This window comes from Ictidomys tridecemlineatus, chromosome 9 (assembly GCF_052094955.1).
Source record: "Ictidomys tridecemlineatus isolate mIctTri1 chromosome 9, mIctTri1.hap1, whole genome shotgun sequence".
In the NCBI taxonomy this organism is placed as follows: Eukaryota; Metazoa; Chordata; class Mammalia; order Rodentia; family Sciuridae; genus Ictidomys; species Ictidomys tridecemlineatus.
The window spans coordinates 98144033-98161886 of NC_135485.1; the positions used below are offsets into that span (position 1 = coordinate 98144033).

General features: G+C 37.8%; 1 protein-coding gene across 2 annotated transcripts in view; it reads right to left on the minus strand.

Annotated features, from left to right (window-relative positions):
- Nucleotides 1-2231: 2231 nt before the first annotated feature.
- Tet2 (tet methylcytosine dioxygenase 2) overlaps nucleotides 2232-17854 on the minus strand; it is a 137609-nt gene continuing 121986 nt past the window's right edge. For both annotated transcript variants that reach the window (XM_005339807.5, XM_040293016.2), the window contains exons 9-11: nucleotides 11329-11466; nucleotides 8825-9179; nucleotides 2232-6969 (exon numbers count right to left, since the gene is read on the minus strand). In XM_005339807.5, the coding sequence (XP_005339864.2) occupies nucleotides 5480-6969; nucleotides 8825-9179; nucleotides 11329-11466 (1983 nt within the window). In that variant the 3' untranslated portion in view covers nucleotides 2232-5479. The remainder of the gene's footprint in view (nucleotides 6970-8824; nucleotides 9180-11328; nucleotides 11467-17854) is intronic.

The following is a 17854-nucleotide window of genomic DNA, read 5'->3' on the forward strand; positions in this document are numbered from 1 at the left end:
ATTTTACCCAATCACTTAGTGGAATTCACATTTCGGTTTGAATTAAGACTGAGAGAGGAAAACATGTCAAGTGCAGTACACTAAAGTCCTTCTAAAACAGCATAAAAAGAAACCCTCAAAGACAGTGTATTGGCCAAAGCAAGAAATAGTGGCTCCTTTGAAGAGTGACTGTTGGACTAGACAACCAAAGAAATGTGTGAGAAATTACCTGGTAAGGGAGAGGGGAATTTAAGCAAGTGATTCCACATGGGAACAAAAATATCTTTGTTCTTTGAAATGGAATTATTCTGGTAAAACTGAAGTAATGTAAATTGCAGTTAATTCTTTTCCAAGCATCAATTTTGTCCATTTTCTCACTTCAACAAATGGAGTGTACTTCTCCAGTGGGGATTGGGGAGGGAGGCCAGCAGTTGGTACCTGAACCCAGACTGATGTGTGGAGTGGCTGAAGTCAATGTTTCATGCACCAAGCACTGTCCTTACCTGAAACATGGAAAGAAAAGAGGCTTCCACCAGACCTCTGTTTTTGTTGGATATTCACTTCAGATGGTCTTTAAAACAAAGTACCAATTTAAAAACTCTCAAGGACTTGAGGACCTGTCGAATACTGACTTTTCTGCAGGAGTCTGGTTCTCTAGACAGCTGAGAAGTGCAGAGAGGTAGAACCAGGCAGGAGTCACAGCTGAGCCTGAATTCTACAAAGCAGGAAGGTTTTCACAGTAAACCAACCAGAGGCCAAAGCAGCAAGTGGCACAGCGTCACAGGGCAGTTGTGTGCACCCCTGCCGGCATAAAAAGGTTTGTTCTTGGCAATTCTTTCTAGGGGAGGCAAAGAGCCAATAAAGCTTTTTGAATACTGCTCATCTGTCATTTCCAGCTGTCTCCTGCTACAGTATTATAAGCAGCAGGCCTGCTTGCAGCCCCATCTGTAGCAGGCCAGCCTCCCCAGCTCCATGGGTCAGTCATATGAGGACTGGCAGGGGCCTTAGCAGGAAGTCTTTGAGCTTGCAGTCTCAAATTCTCCCTGCCCTAGGCAAGTGGAGACCTACGTGCGAATGTGAAGAACAGGTTTCCAAGGTTCAGCCAGATGACAGATGATGAAATGAGGGTTGATGCAGGGCCCAGAGTGTTGAAGTTAAAAGAAAAAAAGTTATTGAGTCACTGCTTTTTAGTGATGTTGCTTTCCCCCCACCCCCCCATAATATCCTGGCTTGGAGCAGAGCCCTGGAGGAATCTCCCAATAAGCTCAAAGGTTAGTAGATGGTAGTCACTTCCAGGGTGGCTCTGTTCAAATCAGATGTGGTCCTGTCTGAATAGAAAGAAGTATTGAAAAGGGAATTCCCTTATTTTTTTGCAGATAGAAATGATTTGTCTGCTATTTTGGGAAGGGTGGAGGGTGGGAAGGTTCTATAACTATTGACAGTTTCACATCTAGTTCTAGGTACTAATTCAGAAGAGTGCACTGGGGTAATGGGTGATGATTCACATGACAGAGAATGGGTGGAAATGAGGATAATTTTGCCTCAAGCTCCCTGAAGCCATGCGTGATGAGATGAAGACACATACTCCTGCCTGATGCCTCTCAGGCTACCTTTCCTCACTTCTGATGCTTAAAACTTAACTGCCTTTGTGATGGACATGGAGAAATTTTCATTAAAAGTGAGCATGAATAGGAAGCTGACAGTCCAGAAACAAAGTTGGCCTTAGATTTGCAAAACAATTTCAATGTTTTGAAATTGTAAGAGCTGATGGGAAGAGCTCTCCTAGACAGCACACAGTCCAGGATCAGACATGTTATTACTTCATTCTTGATTTACACAATCTACACAGGAAAAACATAACTAAAAAGTAAGCTGGGGGGAAAATGAATATTTAGACTCTTTAGCCAGAAATATACATTGGCCTTAATGTTGGTATTAGATATATTTAACACTAGGAATAACTGCAAAGTGATGGGCATGGTGGCTCATGCTTGTAATCCCAGTGATTCAGGAGGCCAAAGCAGAAACTCAAGTTCAAAACCAGCCTTAGCAACTTAGTGAAGCCCTGTCTCAAAATTAAAACAGCTGGGGAGGTAGCTGAGTGTTCAAGTGCCCCTGGGTTAAATCCCCAGTACCTCCCCCACCCCCAAAGAATAAATGAAAAGTATTTTAAAAAAATTCTTCATATTTAGTTTTACCTCAGTGAGGGGCAGTCATTCAGGAAGTAAACTCCAGCAACATGACACTTGGAGTGCATTAAATAAATATAAATTTTATTAAAAACACTCACATAGCGTTATCAGGAATGATATAATAATAAACAGCTTTCAAATAACCTGCATTCATAACATTACAATACTTACAGTATTTATAACCATCCTCAGATTTTATAAACAAACCAAACATCTCATGAAAATGAAATAACTACATTAAAAAAATAAAGCATAGAAAAATGCACACAGAAGTTCATTATCTTAGTGTCGAACTGCAAAAATCTCCTACACAAGTTAACCACTAGCTTTAGAAGTGAACTGTACATCACTGTGCGTCAAATCAAGATGAAAAATTCATTCAAGTAAAGTTGACACCACTCAGAAGCATTTTCAAGTATGGCTATATAGTCAACCTGATATTCCTATAAGCAAATTGTAGATCTGCTTTCCATTCATTCTGAGGCAGGTTTGATATTTACAATGATAGATCTGGTATTTACAATATGCCACTTAATTTTCTCTCTTCCTAACTTCTTTCCAACCTCCCCCAAATATTTTTACTGCTCTTATTGGCCAGCAGTTTGACAAATGACAGTGGATGATATAGAATATTTGTTCATTAGGGATGGCTGACTCAGAATCACCAAATGCACATGCAGTAACCAAATGTTCTGGGTTAAATATTATGGTATATGTAAAACATTAAATATGTGGTGCACAGCAAACATTTTAAAAATGCTTGAGCAATTTATTTTAAAAACAAAAATCAAAAAGGTTTCAAAAAACCCAAAGTCTCCACTGATTAAAACCCAAGTCTCTATTGATTAAGAATTTATTTGAAAAGCTAATAAACAAACGTGTTTAGACTGAAATGCAATTGTACAGTCCTATTGCACATCATACCTCCAGATGTCAGGCATGTATGGGAGTCCTCATGGAGTATGTACCTGTTTGATTACAAAATCATAAAAGCTTTATCGAGAGTTAAAATACTATGGCCAACAGCCACTTGCCAAACTCCTGCCTTACAATTTTCCCTTTATCAGCTCAGTGCATTCTATTTTCATTTTTTTCTCCTCCTCGAACAGTCAAAAGTCCTCCAACTTTTAAAATGCTTTTCTTTACAATTAAAAGCCAACAGATTTACAAAATTAGTTTTACTTACATCAGTACATATACAAGTAAAATAGGAGGGATTCAAAATAAAGGGTTAAATCCCTGAAAAAAGAATATATTTATTAACCTACAACAATTTTACATAAACACAGGTGACACATTGGCATAAGGAGAACATGAGCTGAAATTTCCCTGAATTTTTAGAACAAAAAGGTTGAAGTTCAAGTTACACTTGCTAAGAAATCAAGTATTGAAAAAAAAGGTATGTTTTTTAACAATTAAAAAAAAAAAGACTTGGAAAAAAAATGATGGTACACAATGCTATTAAGCTTTCACTCTCAGTTCAATATCCTATTGCCAAACTAGTGTTGAGGTATATGACAAGTAGGAACATCACTCAAACCTTTAATGAATTCTTTGCTCACATTATGATATATTTGTAGCAGGCTGAATAGCACCATCATGATGTGAATTCTGCTTCAATGCCATATATATAGATATATATGTATATATTTAAATTTTTTACAGTACTAAAATACTAAAGCATTGTTAAAAAAGTTTTGTTTACAATTTAATTTACTATACAACTCTTTCATTTCTTCTTTATACAAATTAATGATTTTAAAACCACCACAGCAAACCAGCTGCCTGTTTATCTTTTTAACCAACAGATTCACATGGAACTAACCCTGCTTATTCATCTTCTACAGGCATCAGTCCACTCAGTCTTCCTTGGAAAGGAGGACACGCTAAGAAATGACAACATCACAAAGTACATAATCATAGACACAAAGGCAGACTGCCATTTAGTTCTCTGAAGAGCATATAGATCCATAAAATAGCATAGGTTGAAGTGTACAAGCTTTGCTGAGTCGGTAGCATGCGGCTAATTGTTACCTGCAGTTAACAGAAAATCATTAAAACTGTACATATTTGAGCAATGACCTTGTCATATAATTCTGTGTAAAACTGTTTTTACAGTATAGCATGTGAGATGAGCACCAGGAAACACATGTTTTGTGGACTAATATATCCCCTTGAATCCAGTAAGCCTCATTTTGGATTTAACTGGCTGTGTTAAAAATGAACACATTGCTCATCAGCAGATGCATGGCTAAAAGCAAAAAATGTTTTAAAAGCTCTCCTTTATTTCCTTTAAAAAAAATCAACTTTTCATACTAAAATGAAAGTAAACTATATTTTTAAAATGTCTCCGTACCTTAGCATTGTTCAAGTTGCCAAAGCTTAGGTAGACAAAGTGCTTCTAAAACACCATTTAAAATATTTATACATATACATGTATGTGCACATATACAAAGGTGTGTGCATATATGTACATATATACGTTTACTGTCCTACAAGGACGTCACTGGATGAGCAAAATCCAGAGGCCGTTAAAATGTCCACATCTTAAAAACTAAGCTTTGTGTAAGAACAAGTAATTATGATAAAAACTTGAATGAAAGGTGCCCCTTCTTTAAGGGCACTGGAGTACACTGATAGCATCTTGATGACATAAAGGCATTAAATTTTTAGCTATTAAAGACACCATTTTCTTAGCACCATTTCGGAGAACATCCAAACAAATTCAGTGTTTTGCTGCTATTCATTTACACTTCCTGTAGCTATTTTGATAAATAAAAGTTAATAAGATTACAGTAAAAACTGCATGTTAAAAAGTCATAATTCCAGTATTTCAGTACATTGTGTATTCAGCACCAGATGGTATGTTAAGATTCCTACAACCGTAATACTACAGTACTTGTGTTCCATGACTATGCAAACTTGGTATTATTAAAAGTGGTCACAGATGTGTAAAATTATAAGAGAGGGGAAAAGAAAAGCACATTTTACATATCATCTCATCCAATAATAGAACCAGTGTTTAAAAATGTAAATTGTGGAACACTTCCTTCCCCACCTTCTTTTTGCATAGAATGCTTTGGTCTTTTTCCTGGATGCCATCTGTGACCACCTGGGAGTCGGCTGAAATTAAGTGCTATGGTAAGATGACCTTTTTTTTTAAATTTTTTGCTGGTGAGTGGAGGTTTTTCCCACCGCATTTGTCATAAATACTGTGACCTTTCCCCACTGCCCACGTCACGAGAGCTACACTACTGACAAATTGGTTGTGGTCTATCCAAACGAGGTTACCAACAAAAAGGACATCATCATATGTATCTGTTGTAAGGCCCTGTGACCCGAGTGAAGGCATATGGAGATGTAGTTATTGTGGAGTCTGTGGTCCCAGATGTGGTCTTTTCAGCAAGGGACTTGATGAAGCGCAGGTAAGTAGGCTCGGAAGGCTCATGCGGCTCAGTGGGCTCCCGTTTCACTTTTTTGCCATGGGTTTTCTGAGGCACGTAGTCCGGGCCATACTTTTCACACTCCTCTTCTTTCTCACGGGCTTTTTCCGCCATTTTGGCCTCCCAGAGAGCCAAGCCATGTTTTGGCTCATTCATGCTCTTGTGCTGGTAAAAGACAAGGGAGATCCTAGTGGGGTGCATCCTATTGGGATTCTTTAAGGGGGTTGTGGCATGCAGCTCGCGCTTTGCACACTCGATGAGAATTGACCCATGAGTTGGAGCCACAGCCACTCCCCCAATGTCAGAATCTAGAAAGCACTGCTCACTGTCTGACCAGACCTCCTCCTCCTCCTCTGCAGTAGGAGCCACTCCCTGGACTGGTGTGGCAGGCTCCTTCTCCTGACTGTTAGCATCACTTAATTTATGTAATATACCTTGGACAGAAGCAGTTCTATCATGGTTAAGCCCTGGAAGCATCTTAGCTAGACCATTAGCTGTGTGGGAAAGCATGTCATTCTCTTTGTTTTGGAGATGCAGGGCGTGAATAGAGCTGTTGATCATGTTTGAAGCTGCGTTGTAGTTATGGATTATGTGAGAAGGTGGATGATGTTCACCGCTTTTACAGTCTATGTTTGGATTGCTCAGATTAGGTGGTAATCTAGAGGCAGCACCCATGAAGTGGCCCTCCATCTCGTGAGTGGAATAAGGAGGAAATGTCCCTACGTGGTGTACATTTGGTCTAATGGTACAACTGCTGAAAGTATCTCCCTGCATATTTTGGTTTCCATAACCCAAGTACTTAGTGGTAAAACTCTGGCTATTTCCAAACCTGTGCTGGTAAAGTGTATGGATAGGTGGCAGATTCAGCTTAGAGAGATGGTCTTGGCTTGGATACCTATACAGATCCATCGGCTGAGACTGGGGAGAATAGGAACCCAGATAAGGGGAGCAGTTGTCCATTGACACATTTCCATTGCACTGATAGGATGGATATTGGTTATTTGGATTTAAAAGTCCAGGGTAGGGGTTCATGGGATTAGAAGAACTCAAATATGAACTTGCAGCTTGGGATGAGGTGGAATAGAGGTTCATAGCGTTGGCGCCTCCATAAATCTCCGAAGTATGTGAAGAGCTTGGATAAGGATTGATGGGATTGGGCCGTCTCATGTATAGATTGGTGGGTCCAGATGACGAGTAAGAGCTGACAGACTCTGACTGAGGGTGATTATTCAAGGTGTGGTGGGGCTGCTGCGGCTGCTGATGAGTGTGCTGGGGCTGCTGGGGTCGCTGCTGCTGTTGTTGGGATTGGGGCTGCTGGGACTGCTGCGTGACTGGTCCTGAAAGTCGCAAAAGTTCTGTGGAGAAGGTAAGAGAGCAGGATCAAATGCTCCATTATTATTTTATGAAGGCTAACAAGGAAACTTAAATGTACAAGAGAAAGCCCACCAGGATTATAAAACCCCTGTTCATCAAGGGCTTAACCCTAAAGCAAAGTCAAGAGTTCTCATCACTGGCATAATCTTTTATGTCTAAAGCATTAGAAATAAAATGCAGAACTTTTAACTTGTACGGTTTTGTAAGTAAAGAGATATATAATAAACATCTAAATGTATTCCACGGAGAGCATCCTATCCTCTGGAGTTTCTAAACAGCTGTATGAAGTACTCTCCTCTCTACCCACTTTAGTCATCCCTACCTCAAGAAAGATCTGAGACCTCACCTTCTAGTGCTTTTGTAAAAACCCACTGCAAATGTGGGTCTGATGAAGCAGGGGTCACAATGCATTATAAACCATCTGTTTTTAGCACTCCCTCACCACCTCTACTATGAGCCAAATTCCTGCAGGGAAGGGAACATGTCTTATCTTACTTATTTCTTCACATTGCCTAGCATGCACTAGAATTTGTTATATTATTAAAATAAAATTTTGGGGGGGAGATTTATCAATGGTAGGAGACAAACAATGACATTCGTTGAAACGTAAAAAGTATCTTATATAATTAGCCAGCTCTACTCCATGAGTAGGTATTCCAGAAAGGAAATTTGTATCATGGTAAATAATACTTTAATGAACTTTCAGCTTTGTAAGTGAAACTTTTAAGTCATACTTCTGTTTTAGGACCTTATTCTACAAAAGTCATCTAAGTTGACAAATAAATGGGACTGCAGTGATACTTTTGAGAGCTGACCTGATTATTATCTGCAAAAAGCAGAAAGAACCAGAGACAAAGTTTTATCTGGTTATATTTTACAATTAACCTAAAGGAGATATCAGGTAGTAAACAAACTTGAGTTTTTCATGTAAATTAACCAATCAAGAAACAGTTATTAAGCATGTTTAGCATAGTGGTCTAAATAGTTTCTCTGGACTTAGAAATGAATCACTAGGGAAATTTGACTTTATGAAGCAAAGATAGTTGGTTCTAAGCAAACTGCTACACTAAATTTAAGACACTTTTGTTGTGGCTGCTATTATTAATGGTCAGACCAATACCATTTCCAAAATTTGGAATTTTTATTGTGTAAACTATAGACATGAAGCAAGGGCCTACGGAAAGAAAGTATCCACTTAGTATTAATAAATAATACTCTATTGCTATTACTATTCATGTAACCTTTTCTGATGGTGAAGTTTTTTTAGAATAGTTACATGTAGGACCCCAACTAAACCAGACTCACCATGGCTAAGGAAAAGTATTAATTTCTCTCTTAATCACATCTTCAAGCCTATTTTAATAAGTAGTTTTAAGTCATCCTTAAATTTTTCTTGTCCTTCATTCCAATGGTTTGTCCCTAATGTATCTAACACCTCTCCCCATTTTAGAAGAATTGCCTTGCATCATTTTTGCTGCTACCACTAAAATTTAAGGTTTTGTTACCTCAGTCTTGGTTTATGATACCTATCTCCAAACATTCTAAGTTGGCTACTGGCTACTGGTCAAGCAACTTGAATTTTACCATATCACTATTGGGGAAACAAAACAAAACAAAACAAAATTTTGCTATTTATCATAGAGTAAAATCTCATCAAGCGGGGGTTGATGGCAACTCTCTGCCATTTCCATGAGTAAAGCCTGCCCCTGAATACTTCAGGAATGATTCTGGTAGGGAAACAGGACCATGAGGGATAACGTTCCCAACTGACAAGGTCCATGTTTAATCCAAGTATCACACAGAACAGATACCCACTAAACTTCTAATTAAGCTTACCTGTCAACTGCTTTGTCTGGTTTGTACTTTCTGTGTGTTTTGTGCGTGATGAGGCCACCTTTTCCTTTTCATTCTTGTTCGAGTTGTTCTCCAGAGAGGAAAGCTTTTCCGCAGCAGCTTTCTTGGCTTCCAGTTTCCTCTGTCGGCAAGTCTTGACGGGCTCTGCTAACATCCTGACCTTCCGCCGAAAAGAACTCAGTACCTGAATGGCACCACTTCGTTTTTTCTCCTCCTGACCTTCTACACTCCCAAACTCATCTATATCAGAGACTTTATATAAAGGCAATACGTGGAGCTGTTCCTCCTCAGGTTGTACTCCAATTTGTCGATTGTCTTCTCTAGTGAGGGTGCAGACCTGGTAGGAGAAAGACATTACAGCCTCAGTTCTAGGTCCCAGAGAACTGTGTGTGTGTGTGTGTGTGTGTGTGTGTGTGTGTGTGCGCGCGCGCGCATCTCTCCTCAATATTTAGATCTGTGCTCATCAGGGACATGCACATTGCCATAAACCCTTGTTTCTGTTATGAAGAAGTGGTGCCATCCCACCAAATACAATGAAGTAATTTGTTTCCCATACTTTAAAAAAGAGGGGATAGAGTTAAAGTTTCTTTCAAAAGTCTAAAAGCTGTTTCTACCTAATGCCCTACTCTGATGTTGGTAGGAATATGGTTGTTTCATCTTATACTTTTGTACCCAAAGAAATTTCATATCTTTTCTCATACCCAATTCCTAACTCTGTTTAAGAAATCCACTGTGTTAAAAAAAAGTCTTCAAAATATCTAGGTGAGATTTAAATAATGAAAAGTTGAAGATTTGGCCAGTAGAGATTACGTGCCACATAACACTTTTCTTTCCTCTGTACTCTGTCAAACCTTATTGTTTCTTTTTCCTCACTGTTTTTCTGAAATATTATCACATAAAAGTGGGTACTCTGAAGAGGAAAAATGAAAGCTGCCTCTTTTGCTTTGATTATTGGGATGGTATTTTTTTTGTTGTTAATCATAGTCATTTGGTTTTGATGAAAGATTATCTGTTCTAAAAATACTATTTTTTAAGGTATTTAGTGTTTTCTATCAATGGAGAAAATAACAATGGAAGGACAAGGTAGTATGAAATCACTGGAAGATACCCCTGAAAGGAATGTGGTCCTAACAGCCTGCTCTTTATAAATACCTGTAACATGAGGTGGTACATTGAGCTTTTCCAAATTCATGTCTAAGCACCTTGTTACTTTTTCGTCACACATACTGAATCCTCACTCAGTTTTTATCTGGTGCTTCTTTCTGTTTTATCTCCTATATCCTGTGATTTATCAGAGGCAAACCCCCTTGGATTCTAAGCATCCTTCTTGACTTCCCGATCCCTTGCCCTGCTGGAATGCAACATGGCTACCTTCAGGACCTACTACAGCAGCACTTCCTAACAAGCAGATTCTCAATGCATGATGAATGATGATTTTAGATGTTAGGCTGGTTAGCAGGCCTTGTATTTATTCTTCTGGGTCAATACTCAGAAAATTAGGGCCTGTGGTTAATCTGCTTTGCAGCAGGTTTTTAGATGACTAGCAAACTAAGAACAGCTTTTACATTTTCAAAGGGTTAAGTAAAAGCATCCTTTGAAATAAAGAGTATAACAGATGTGACCTATAAAGTCTGACCATCTTTGCCCTTATAGACTACTAAACCTATACTTCTCTGCTCAACAAAAACATTGCACCAGCTTCTTCAAATTATTTCAGTTATCATCTACTACTTAGCTATGTGCTTTTTTCCATCCTAAAAAGAACTTCAATGCCTGTCATCTACTTTTCATCTGAAATTTCACTGGCCATCATCCTTAATTATACCCAAAACCATGTAAATGGTACATCAGGTAGATTAATTTATAACTTTGATTTCTTCACCTGAATTCCCTCCTGTCGCCCAGCACCTGTTTACTTGCACCCTGGATTGACCTTTTAGAGGTGAGGCAAAATATGGTACTTTGTCAGTATGGAGCACTGCTGTGCCTAAAGACCTTATCCATACCTTCCCCTCATCACAGTCTCCAGAAACAAGACCTAGTCATCCCACCCACTGGAATATGTAGTAACAATGAGCTCTTCCACACTCTTAAATGTGGGATAGTAGACATTTTGACAATGATGATGTCTTTTTAATCTGTACTTCTCTCTGTGATGTGAACTGGTACCTTGGCCCACCAAGATTTATCTTACATACCAGGTTACTGAAACTGAATTTTGAAAATATTGTCCAGGTGGTTAATTGGAAATGACAGTGTATAGACATGGCTTAAATCAGCATGAAGATTTCTAAAATTCTCACGTGCCTGCCAATGGCGTTCCACTAATGTGCCAACCTGTTCTGAGAGTGCTAATTATACCAAAGGGTACCCTGCAATTGTAGTTCATGAAAACACCTACAGAGAACATACTCTGCTGACCAAGTGCTACCAGCATACTCCACTTTAACAAGAGTTGCCGCTAAGGGGGTCTCAGCAATACTTACCACTGTGCTGCCATTCTGCATGTTGTGCAAATCTCTATGGGCGTGAGCACAGAAATCCAAACATGCGGTGACCCCTGAGAATGGACGGCCTTCCTTCAGACCCAGACGGCACTCTGGAGCTCTGTGTTCATATTCAATCTGAGAGAAATAAAAGTGTGTATTGTGAATGGAGAAATACTTAGTTTTACTCTTAGATGAAAACATTCCTTAGTATTTAGGTTATTTAGATATTTAAAAATGTTTTGTACCTTACATCCAGAAAGAAAATGGAATGACTCAAAACAGAACAAATACCTAGACATAACGTTTTTATTTTATTGTGTTATTAGGGTATGATCAACATACCATTTGTTTTTGGCACACTGGGGATCATGATGGGAACTGAACACAGGGCCTCCTGCATATGAGGCAAGCATTCTACCACTAAGCATATCTTAAGAAGCATATATAAGGTATAATTTGATAATGTTCAATATATGCACACATTCACATAATCATTGCTATATAAAAAAGTACATACGAATTAGTCCCAAATTTCTTCATGCCCCTCTGGAAGTTATGCCTCCTGTTTTGTTTGCAGATAACAATTGATCTGCTTTCTGCCCCTACACAGTAGTGGGCCTACTCATAAACTCTCGCAGTTCTAACCTGCTGGTATATAATGGTGTGTGTGTGTGTGCACACGTGCCAATATCAAACTGTTTCTAATACTACTAAGTACAGATTTTTAATAAATCCTGAAATCAAGCAGGATACATATTAAAATTGTGTTTTGTTTGCTCATACACACATGAATAAACAACAGTCAATTCCTTCAAAAAGCCCTCAAATTTTGATAGGTCATGTATTGAACCCATTAGTTCGGGGAGAACTAAGATCTTGACAATATTTGCTCTTGTTTTCTATGAACATGGTATATCTCTCCAGTTATTTAGGTCTTTTATAAAATTTATCTCTAATTTTTTGTAGTTTCCAGTACACAGATCTTAGAAATTTTTGTCAAATTTATGCCTAAGGATTTAATATTCTTGATACAATTGATTGTTACTGATTATTTTTACATCTATTTTTAATGATTACTAGTAAACAAAAAATTTTTGCATTCTACAACTTGGCTGAATTTCTAAGTTGTAGGAGTATTCTGTAGATTGAGACATTCTCAGTATACAAGATGACCATGTGTAAATAAGTACAGTTTTATTTCTTCATATCTGAATGCTTTTGATTTCTATCTCCTGCTTTATGGTACTGTCTAAAATTTCCAGCTTATATTAAAAAGAAATGATAAATATGTTTTCTTATTCCTAATATTAGAGGAGAGCAATCTTTCATACTTGAAATTTGTAGGATGAAACTATAACACATTTAGAGATATTTGTAGCACTTAGATATTATGACGTATAATATTAGCTGCTGCTACTTTTTAAATCCATGCTCCATTTTAAGGTAGAAAAAGATCCCATCTATGAATGTTTAGTATTGTCAATGCTTCTTCTGCCACCCCTCCCCCCAATAGGAACTGAACTCAACACCTCAGCTGGTCTTGAACTTGCAATCCTCCTGTCTGAGCCTACTGAGTAGCTGGAATTACAGGCATGAGTCACCACATCTGACCTTATTCTCTCTTTTAAATACCATTTGATCCCATTGACTAAAATTCAGGAACTTTTACATTAATATTTGTAGAAGCACTGAACCATAACTTTTTCTTGAATTCCCTTAACTAGTTCTATTCATATTTTTAGCTTCACAGAGTGAGTTGGGAAGTGTTTACATCTTTTCTAGTTTCTGTAGAATTGGCATCGTTTCCTCCTTAAATACCAGGTTAATTTTGCCAAGTAGACTTTGAGGTCTAGTGTTTTCTTTGTGGGAAGGCTTTATTACAATTTAAACCTACTTAATAATCTATGACTATTCACGGTTTCATGGTGCCCCCTTTTTTAATGTTTCAAAATTTGTGTCATTAAAGGACTTTTTCATATAATTTGCTCGACTTATCAGTATGGTTTTGCTAATATTCCTTCTTTTAATGTTTAAGGATCTTTGCTCTCCAACTGTCTTCCTAACTCCCCCACCCAGTGTTGGGGATCAAACCCAGGAACTCATGCATGCTTGGCAAGCTCTTTACCTCTGATCTAAATGTCCATTCTCCAATTATTGATACTGGTAATTTATTCCATCTTTTTTTGGGGGGGGTAAGTCAAATTGTTTCAAAGTATAGTTTTTTGTTTCTCAGACTCAAGGTTTTTATTTATATATTTTGTATTTTCTATTGCGGATTTCTCATCTTTTTTTTTTTTTCCTCCTTCTTTTAGGGCTAAAAAGTTTCCTAGGGTAGATGTGTAGATTGACCTGGTAGTTTACATTTTTTTTCTAGTATGTGTTCAATGGCATAAATATCTAAGTAAGTCTTAATAGTTGTATCCCACAAATTTCAGTATAATTTCTTCATTTTCATTCCATTCAAAACATTTTGTTTTCCAATATCTGTGGATTCTTTGGGCCCATGTTATTTGGAATCATGCTGCTCAGTTTCTAGACATTTAGGCATTTTTGTGGATATCCTTCTGGTACAGATTTTCATTTTACTTCACTGTAGTCAGAGAACATATCTGAGACATAGGCTGGAGTTGTGGCTCAGTGGTAGGCATGTGTGAGGCCCTGGGTTCAATCCTCAGCACTACATATAAATAAACAAAAGATTCATTAAAAAATAAAAAAGGAATATTAGAAAAACCTATTGATAACTGTTTTATAAACCAGAATATGGTCTACCTGGAAAAGCTAATATATAATGCAAATTCTGACTTGAGGCTGGAGCTCTATACATGCATGGTACTGGGTCAAGTTGATAGAGTTTGTCTTCTGTTCCTCTCATGCTTTTCTTTCCACTTTTTTTCTACTAGTTGTTGAGAGAGAGATATATATCCAAATCTATTTGTTTTTTCTATTTCTTTGGTTAGCTCTCTTAATTTTTTAATGTAAATTTTGAAGCTGTTATTAGCATGTAAGTATTTGAAATTATGCTTTTGATGAACTGATCTTTTTATCATTATTAAATAATATTATTTTTCCTTGAATTATTCTTGGCTTTGAAATCCACTTTATCTATTTGTTTTACTCCATCAGTTTTAATTAATGTTAACATGATGTATTTTTATCATCTTTTAAATTTTATATTTAAAGCAGCTTCCTCGACTTTACCTTTTAAATAGGGGTGCTAAAAGCATTTACATTAAGAAAGGTTATTAATATGGTTGGTTTTATATACCATCTTGCTATTTTTTTTTCAATGTCTTCTATTCTCTCTCTCTAAGTTTCAGGATTATTTCTAGTTTTCTCTCTATAATGGCTGACTAGCTGCACCTCTTAGTGGTGCTTAAGGTACACCATACCTTTTTAAATATATATATATATTTAGTTGTAGATGGACACAATATATTAATTAATTAATTAATTAATTAATTAAGTGGTGCTAGGGATTGAACCCAGTGTCTCACACAGGCTAGGCAAATGCTCTACCACTGAACCTGCACCATACTTTTTTCACTTATGACAGTCTATGGTGGAGTAATTTATCAAGCTGCATAATAAATAGTATAATAAACTATCAACTCCAAGATTCTGTGCTACTTCTGTATTTGTGAATTCAGTATAGGTGGTGAATATTTTAATATAGCAAGTTATGAAGATATTTTTAAGTTAAGGAAAAAAGTTACATATGTTTAGTATTTCTAATACCTTTCATTCCTTTTTGGTAGATGTGTATTTCTATTTTGTTTTCTTTCTGTTGAAGGATTTAACGTTTAAATGATAGTTTGCTAGTGCTGAATTTTTTTCAGCTTTTATATGTATGAAAAAAAATGTTTGTCTTTTTTTTTTTTTTTTTACCTCTGAGAGTTGTTTGTGCTGGTTATAGATTTCCAGGTCAGTAGTTTCTTTTCTTTTGTTTTTTTAAGTACTTTAAATATTCATCTATCTTGCATCATTTGGACAAAGTCTCAAGTCTTATCACTTTTTCCATTATATGTAACTTTTAAAAATTTTTTTCAATATCACTAATTAAGCAAATTGATTATATTGTGCTTTTATGTGCTTTTATTTTTCTTTAAGAATTTCTCTTTCCTAGTTTGATGTTAACACTTTTTTTTTTTTTTTTTTTTTTTAGTCAGGCATTGAACCCAGGGGTGCTTGACCCCTGGGTCACATCTCCAGTTTTTTTTTTTTTTTTTAAATCTGAGACTATTTCTATTGGTTAATTACTGCCTCTTTCACTGTTGGTTATGTTTTCTTTTTAATTTTTGAATGGATGCTGGAAATTGTAAATTTTACTGTTGGTTCTTGCATTTTTTTAAAAAAATATTTTTTTCTCCTGAACTGCTATTGATTACTTTGAATCATGACCTTAAACATTTATAGATGGACTCAGAACAGCCAAATCACGTGAATACAATTTGAGTATTCTTTCTGGAAGGTATGAACAAGAACTATTAATGAGATCAAAAGATTATTCTGCCTGCTGTTTTTGAAGGTACTTGTCCCCAACTTTGGTAGTTTCTCGACATAAAATTCTGCTCAGGACTCAAGTGAATACTAGAGCCCCATTCTTTGGAGCTCTTCTCAAGGAAACTTTCTCCTCTGTCATACTAAAAGTCCTGAATAAAAGCCACTTCATCAAGATTCTTCACGACAAGATGATAATAAAGTATTTGATGGATTATTATCTGCCATTGGGTTCATATAGCTTATTTTAATGTGGATTACTAGAAAGTTACCTCCGTTTCTGGAAGAAAGTTCTAAGTGCCTAGCTTTCTGATAGTCTCAGGTTATGCTGTCTAATTGGCAGGTACTAATCATATATAGCTGTTGAGAGCCACAGCCAAAGGGGCCCCAGCAAACTTCCAGCTGCCGGCTGATGATTGGCTCACAGCGGCCCCAGCAACAGCTAGCTGATTGGCTCCTCTGCGGTGATGTTCATTGGGCTGTTTCCCTGCCCTTCAGACTGCCAGCTGATGATTGGCTCACAGCGGCCCCAGCAACAGCTAGCTGATTGGCTCCTCCATGGAGCTGCTCATTGGGCTGTTTCCCTGCCCTTTCAGACCACGGAGCTGCTCATTGGGGGACTTCTTTGGCTCCGCCCACACGACCCAGCCAATCAGCCTCAAGAGCAGGAGGATTGTGGGAGGTGGTGAGGTTTGTGTGGGTGAGAGGCTTGTGGAAGCCAGTGGTGGCAGTTGGGCTCTGAGGGCTTTTTCCTGAGGAGCTGTTTTGCTTGGCGTTTGTAGTTCTAAAAATAAAGTTAGTTTCTTTTGACAAGTGGCTCCTGAATTGTGCCCAGCCAGACTGCGGCATTTGGTGGCTCGTACGGGGAGCAACTGAGGGTAAGTAAACTGCTTGCCCCTGAGGGCAGGGCGAGAGGATGGGTAGCCATTCTAAGTTTCCTCTTTTGTTTTGCTTCATTTTTGTTTTAACTTGCCTGTCCCTGGAGATGAGTGAGATGGAAGAAAAACCACTCACATCTGAGGAAAAACTATTTACTTCTGAGGAACAGATAGGGAGAAAGGACAGATGCACACGTCAGGAGGATAGAAAGGCTATAATGAATTTTTGTTGTTCCATTTTTATTGGATTCTGTCTCGGTGTTGTTTGGTGTTATCTTGTTGGGTTGTATTATAGTAGAAATACGGGATCAGCAATTAGTAAAAAACAAACCGAAAGACTGTTAAGTAAATTGTTAGAGGAAGGAGGCATCTCAGTAAAATCAAGAACAGTCAGGGCATATGTTGATACAATACAAAAATATAGCCCATGGCTTTTTAAGGAGGAGTTGTTAGATATATCACAATGGAACCATCATGGTGAAGGTTTAAAAAGAATAGAAAAGAACAACCCAGGGACTCTGCCAGTTGGCACATTGACATTGTGGGTGTTGGTATCTGGTTTGCTTAGTCAAAGAATTCAGTTCAGACAAAGGTAGAGGAAGGAGAAGACATATTGATTCAAGTAAAAGAGAAGGTCTCTCAAGTTAGTCAGAAAGAGGAAAAGATTCAAGTAAAAGAGAAGGTCTTTCGAGCTAGTGAGACAAAGGAAGGAAGTTTAGAGCAGAAAAAGCCATCAGGGGAAAAGTTACAACAGGAGACTGCTAATAACACCTTTCTATCAGAGAGCGTAAGTGTCCAACCAACAGCACCACCTCTACAGGAGACTGCTACTAACAGCATTCTATCACCAGAGGGCATAAGTGTCCAATCAACAGCACCGCCTCCATATGCTAGGAGACTCCCAACCCCCGCAGTTGATAGTTGGGATCCTGAGACAGGATCTCAAGTATGCCATGTATTTGAGGTAGGAGGGCAGCGAATTTACCAGGGTTTAAATTTCAAATCAGTGAAGGAGCTAAAAGAGGCTGTAACAACCTATGGTCCTCAAGCACCCTTCACTGTAAGCTTGGCTGAATCCATTACCAACTTAAACATGATGCCAGCAGATTGGGCTAATATTTGTAAAGCTGTGCTAAATGGAGGAC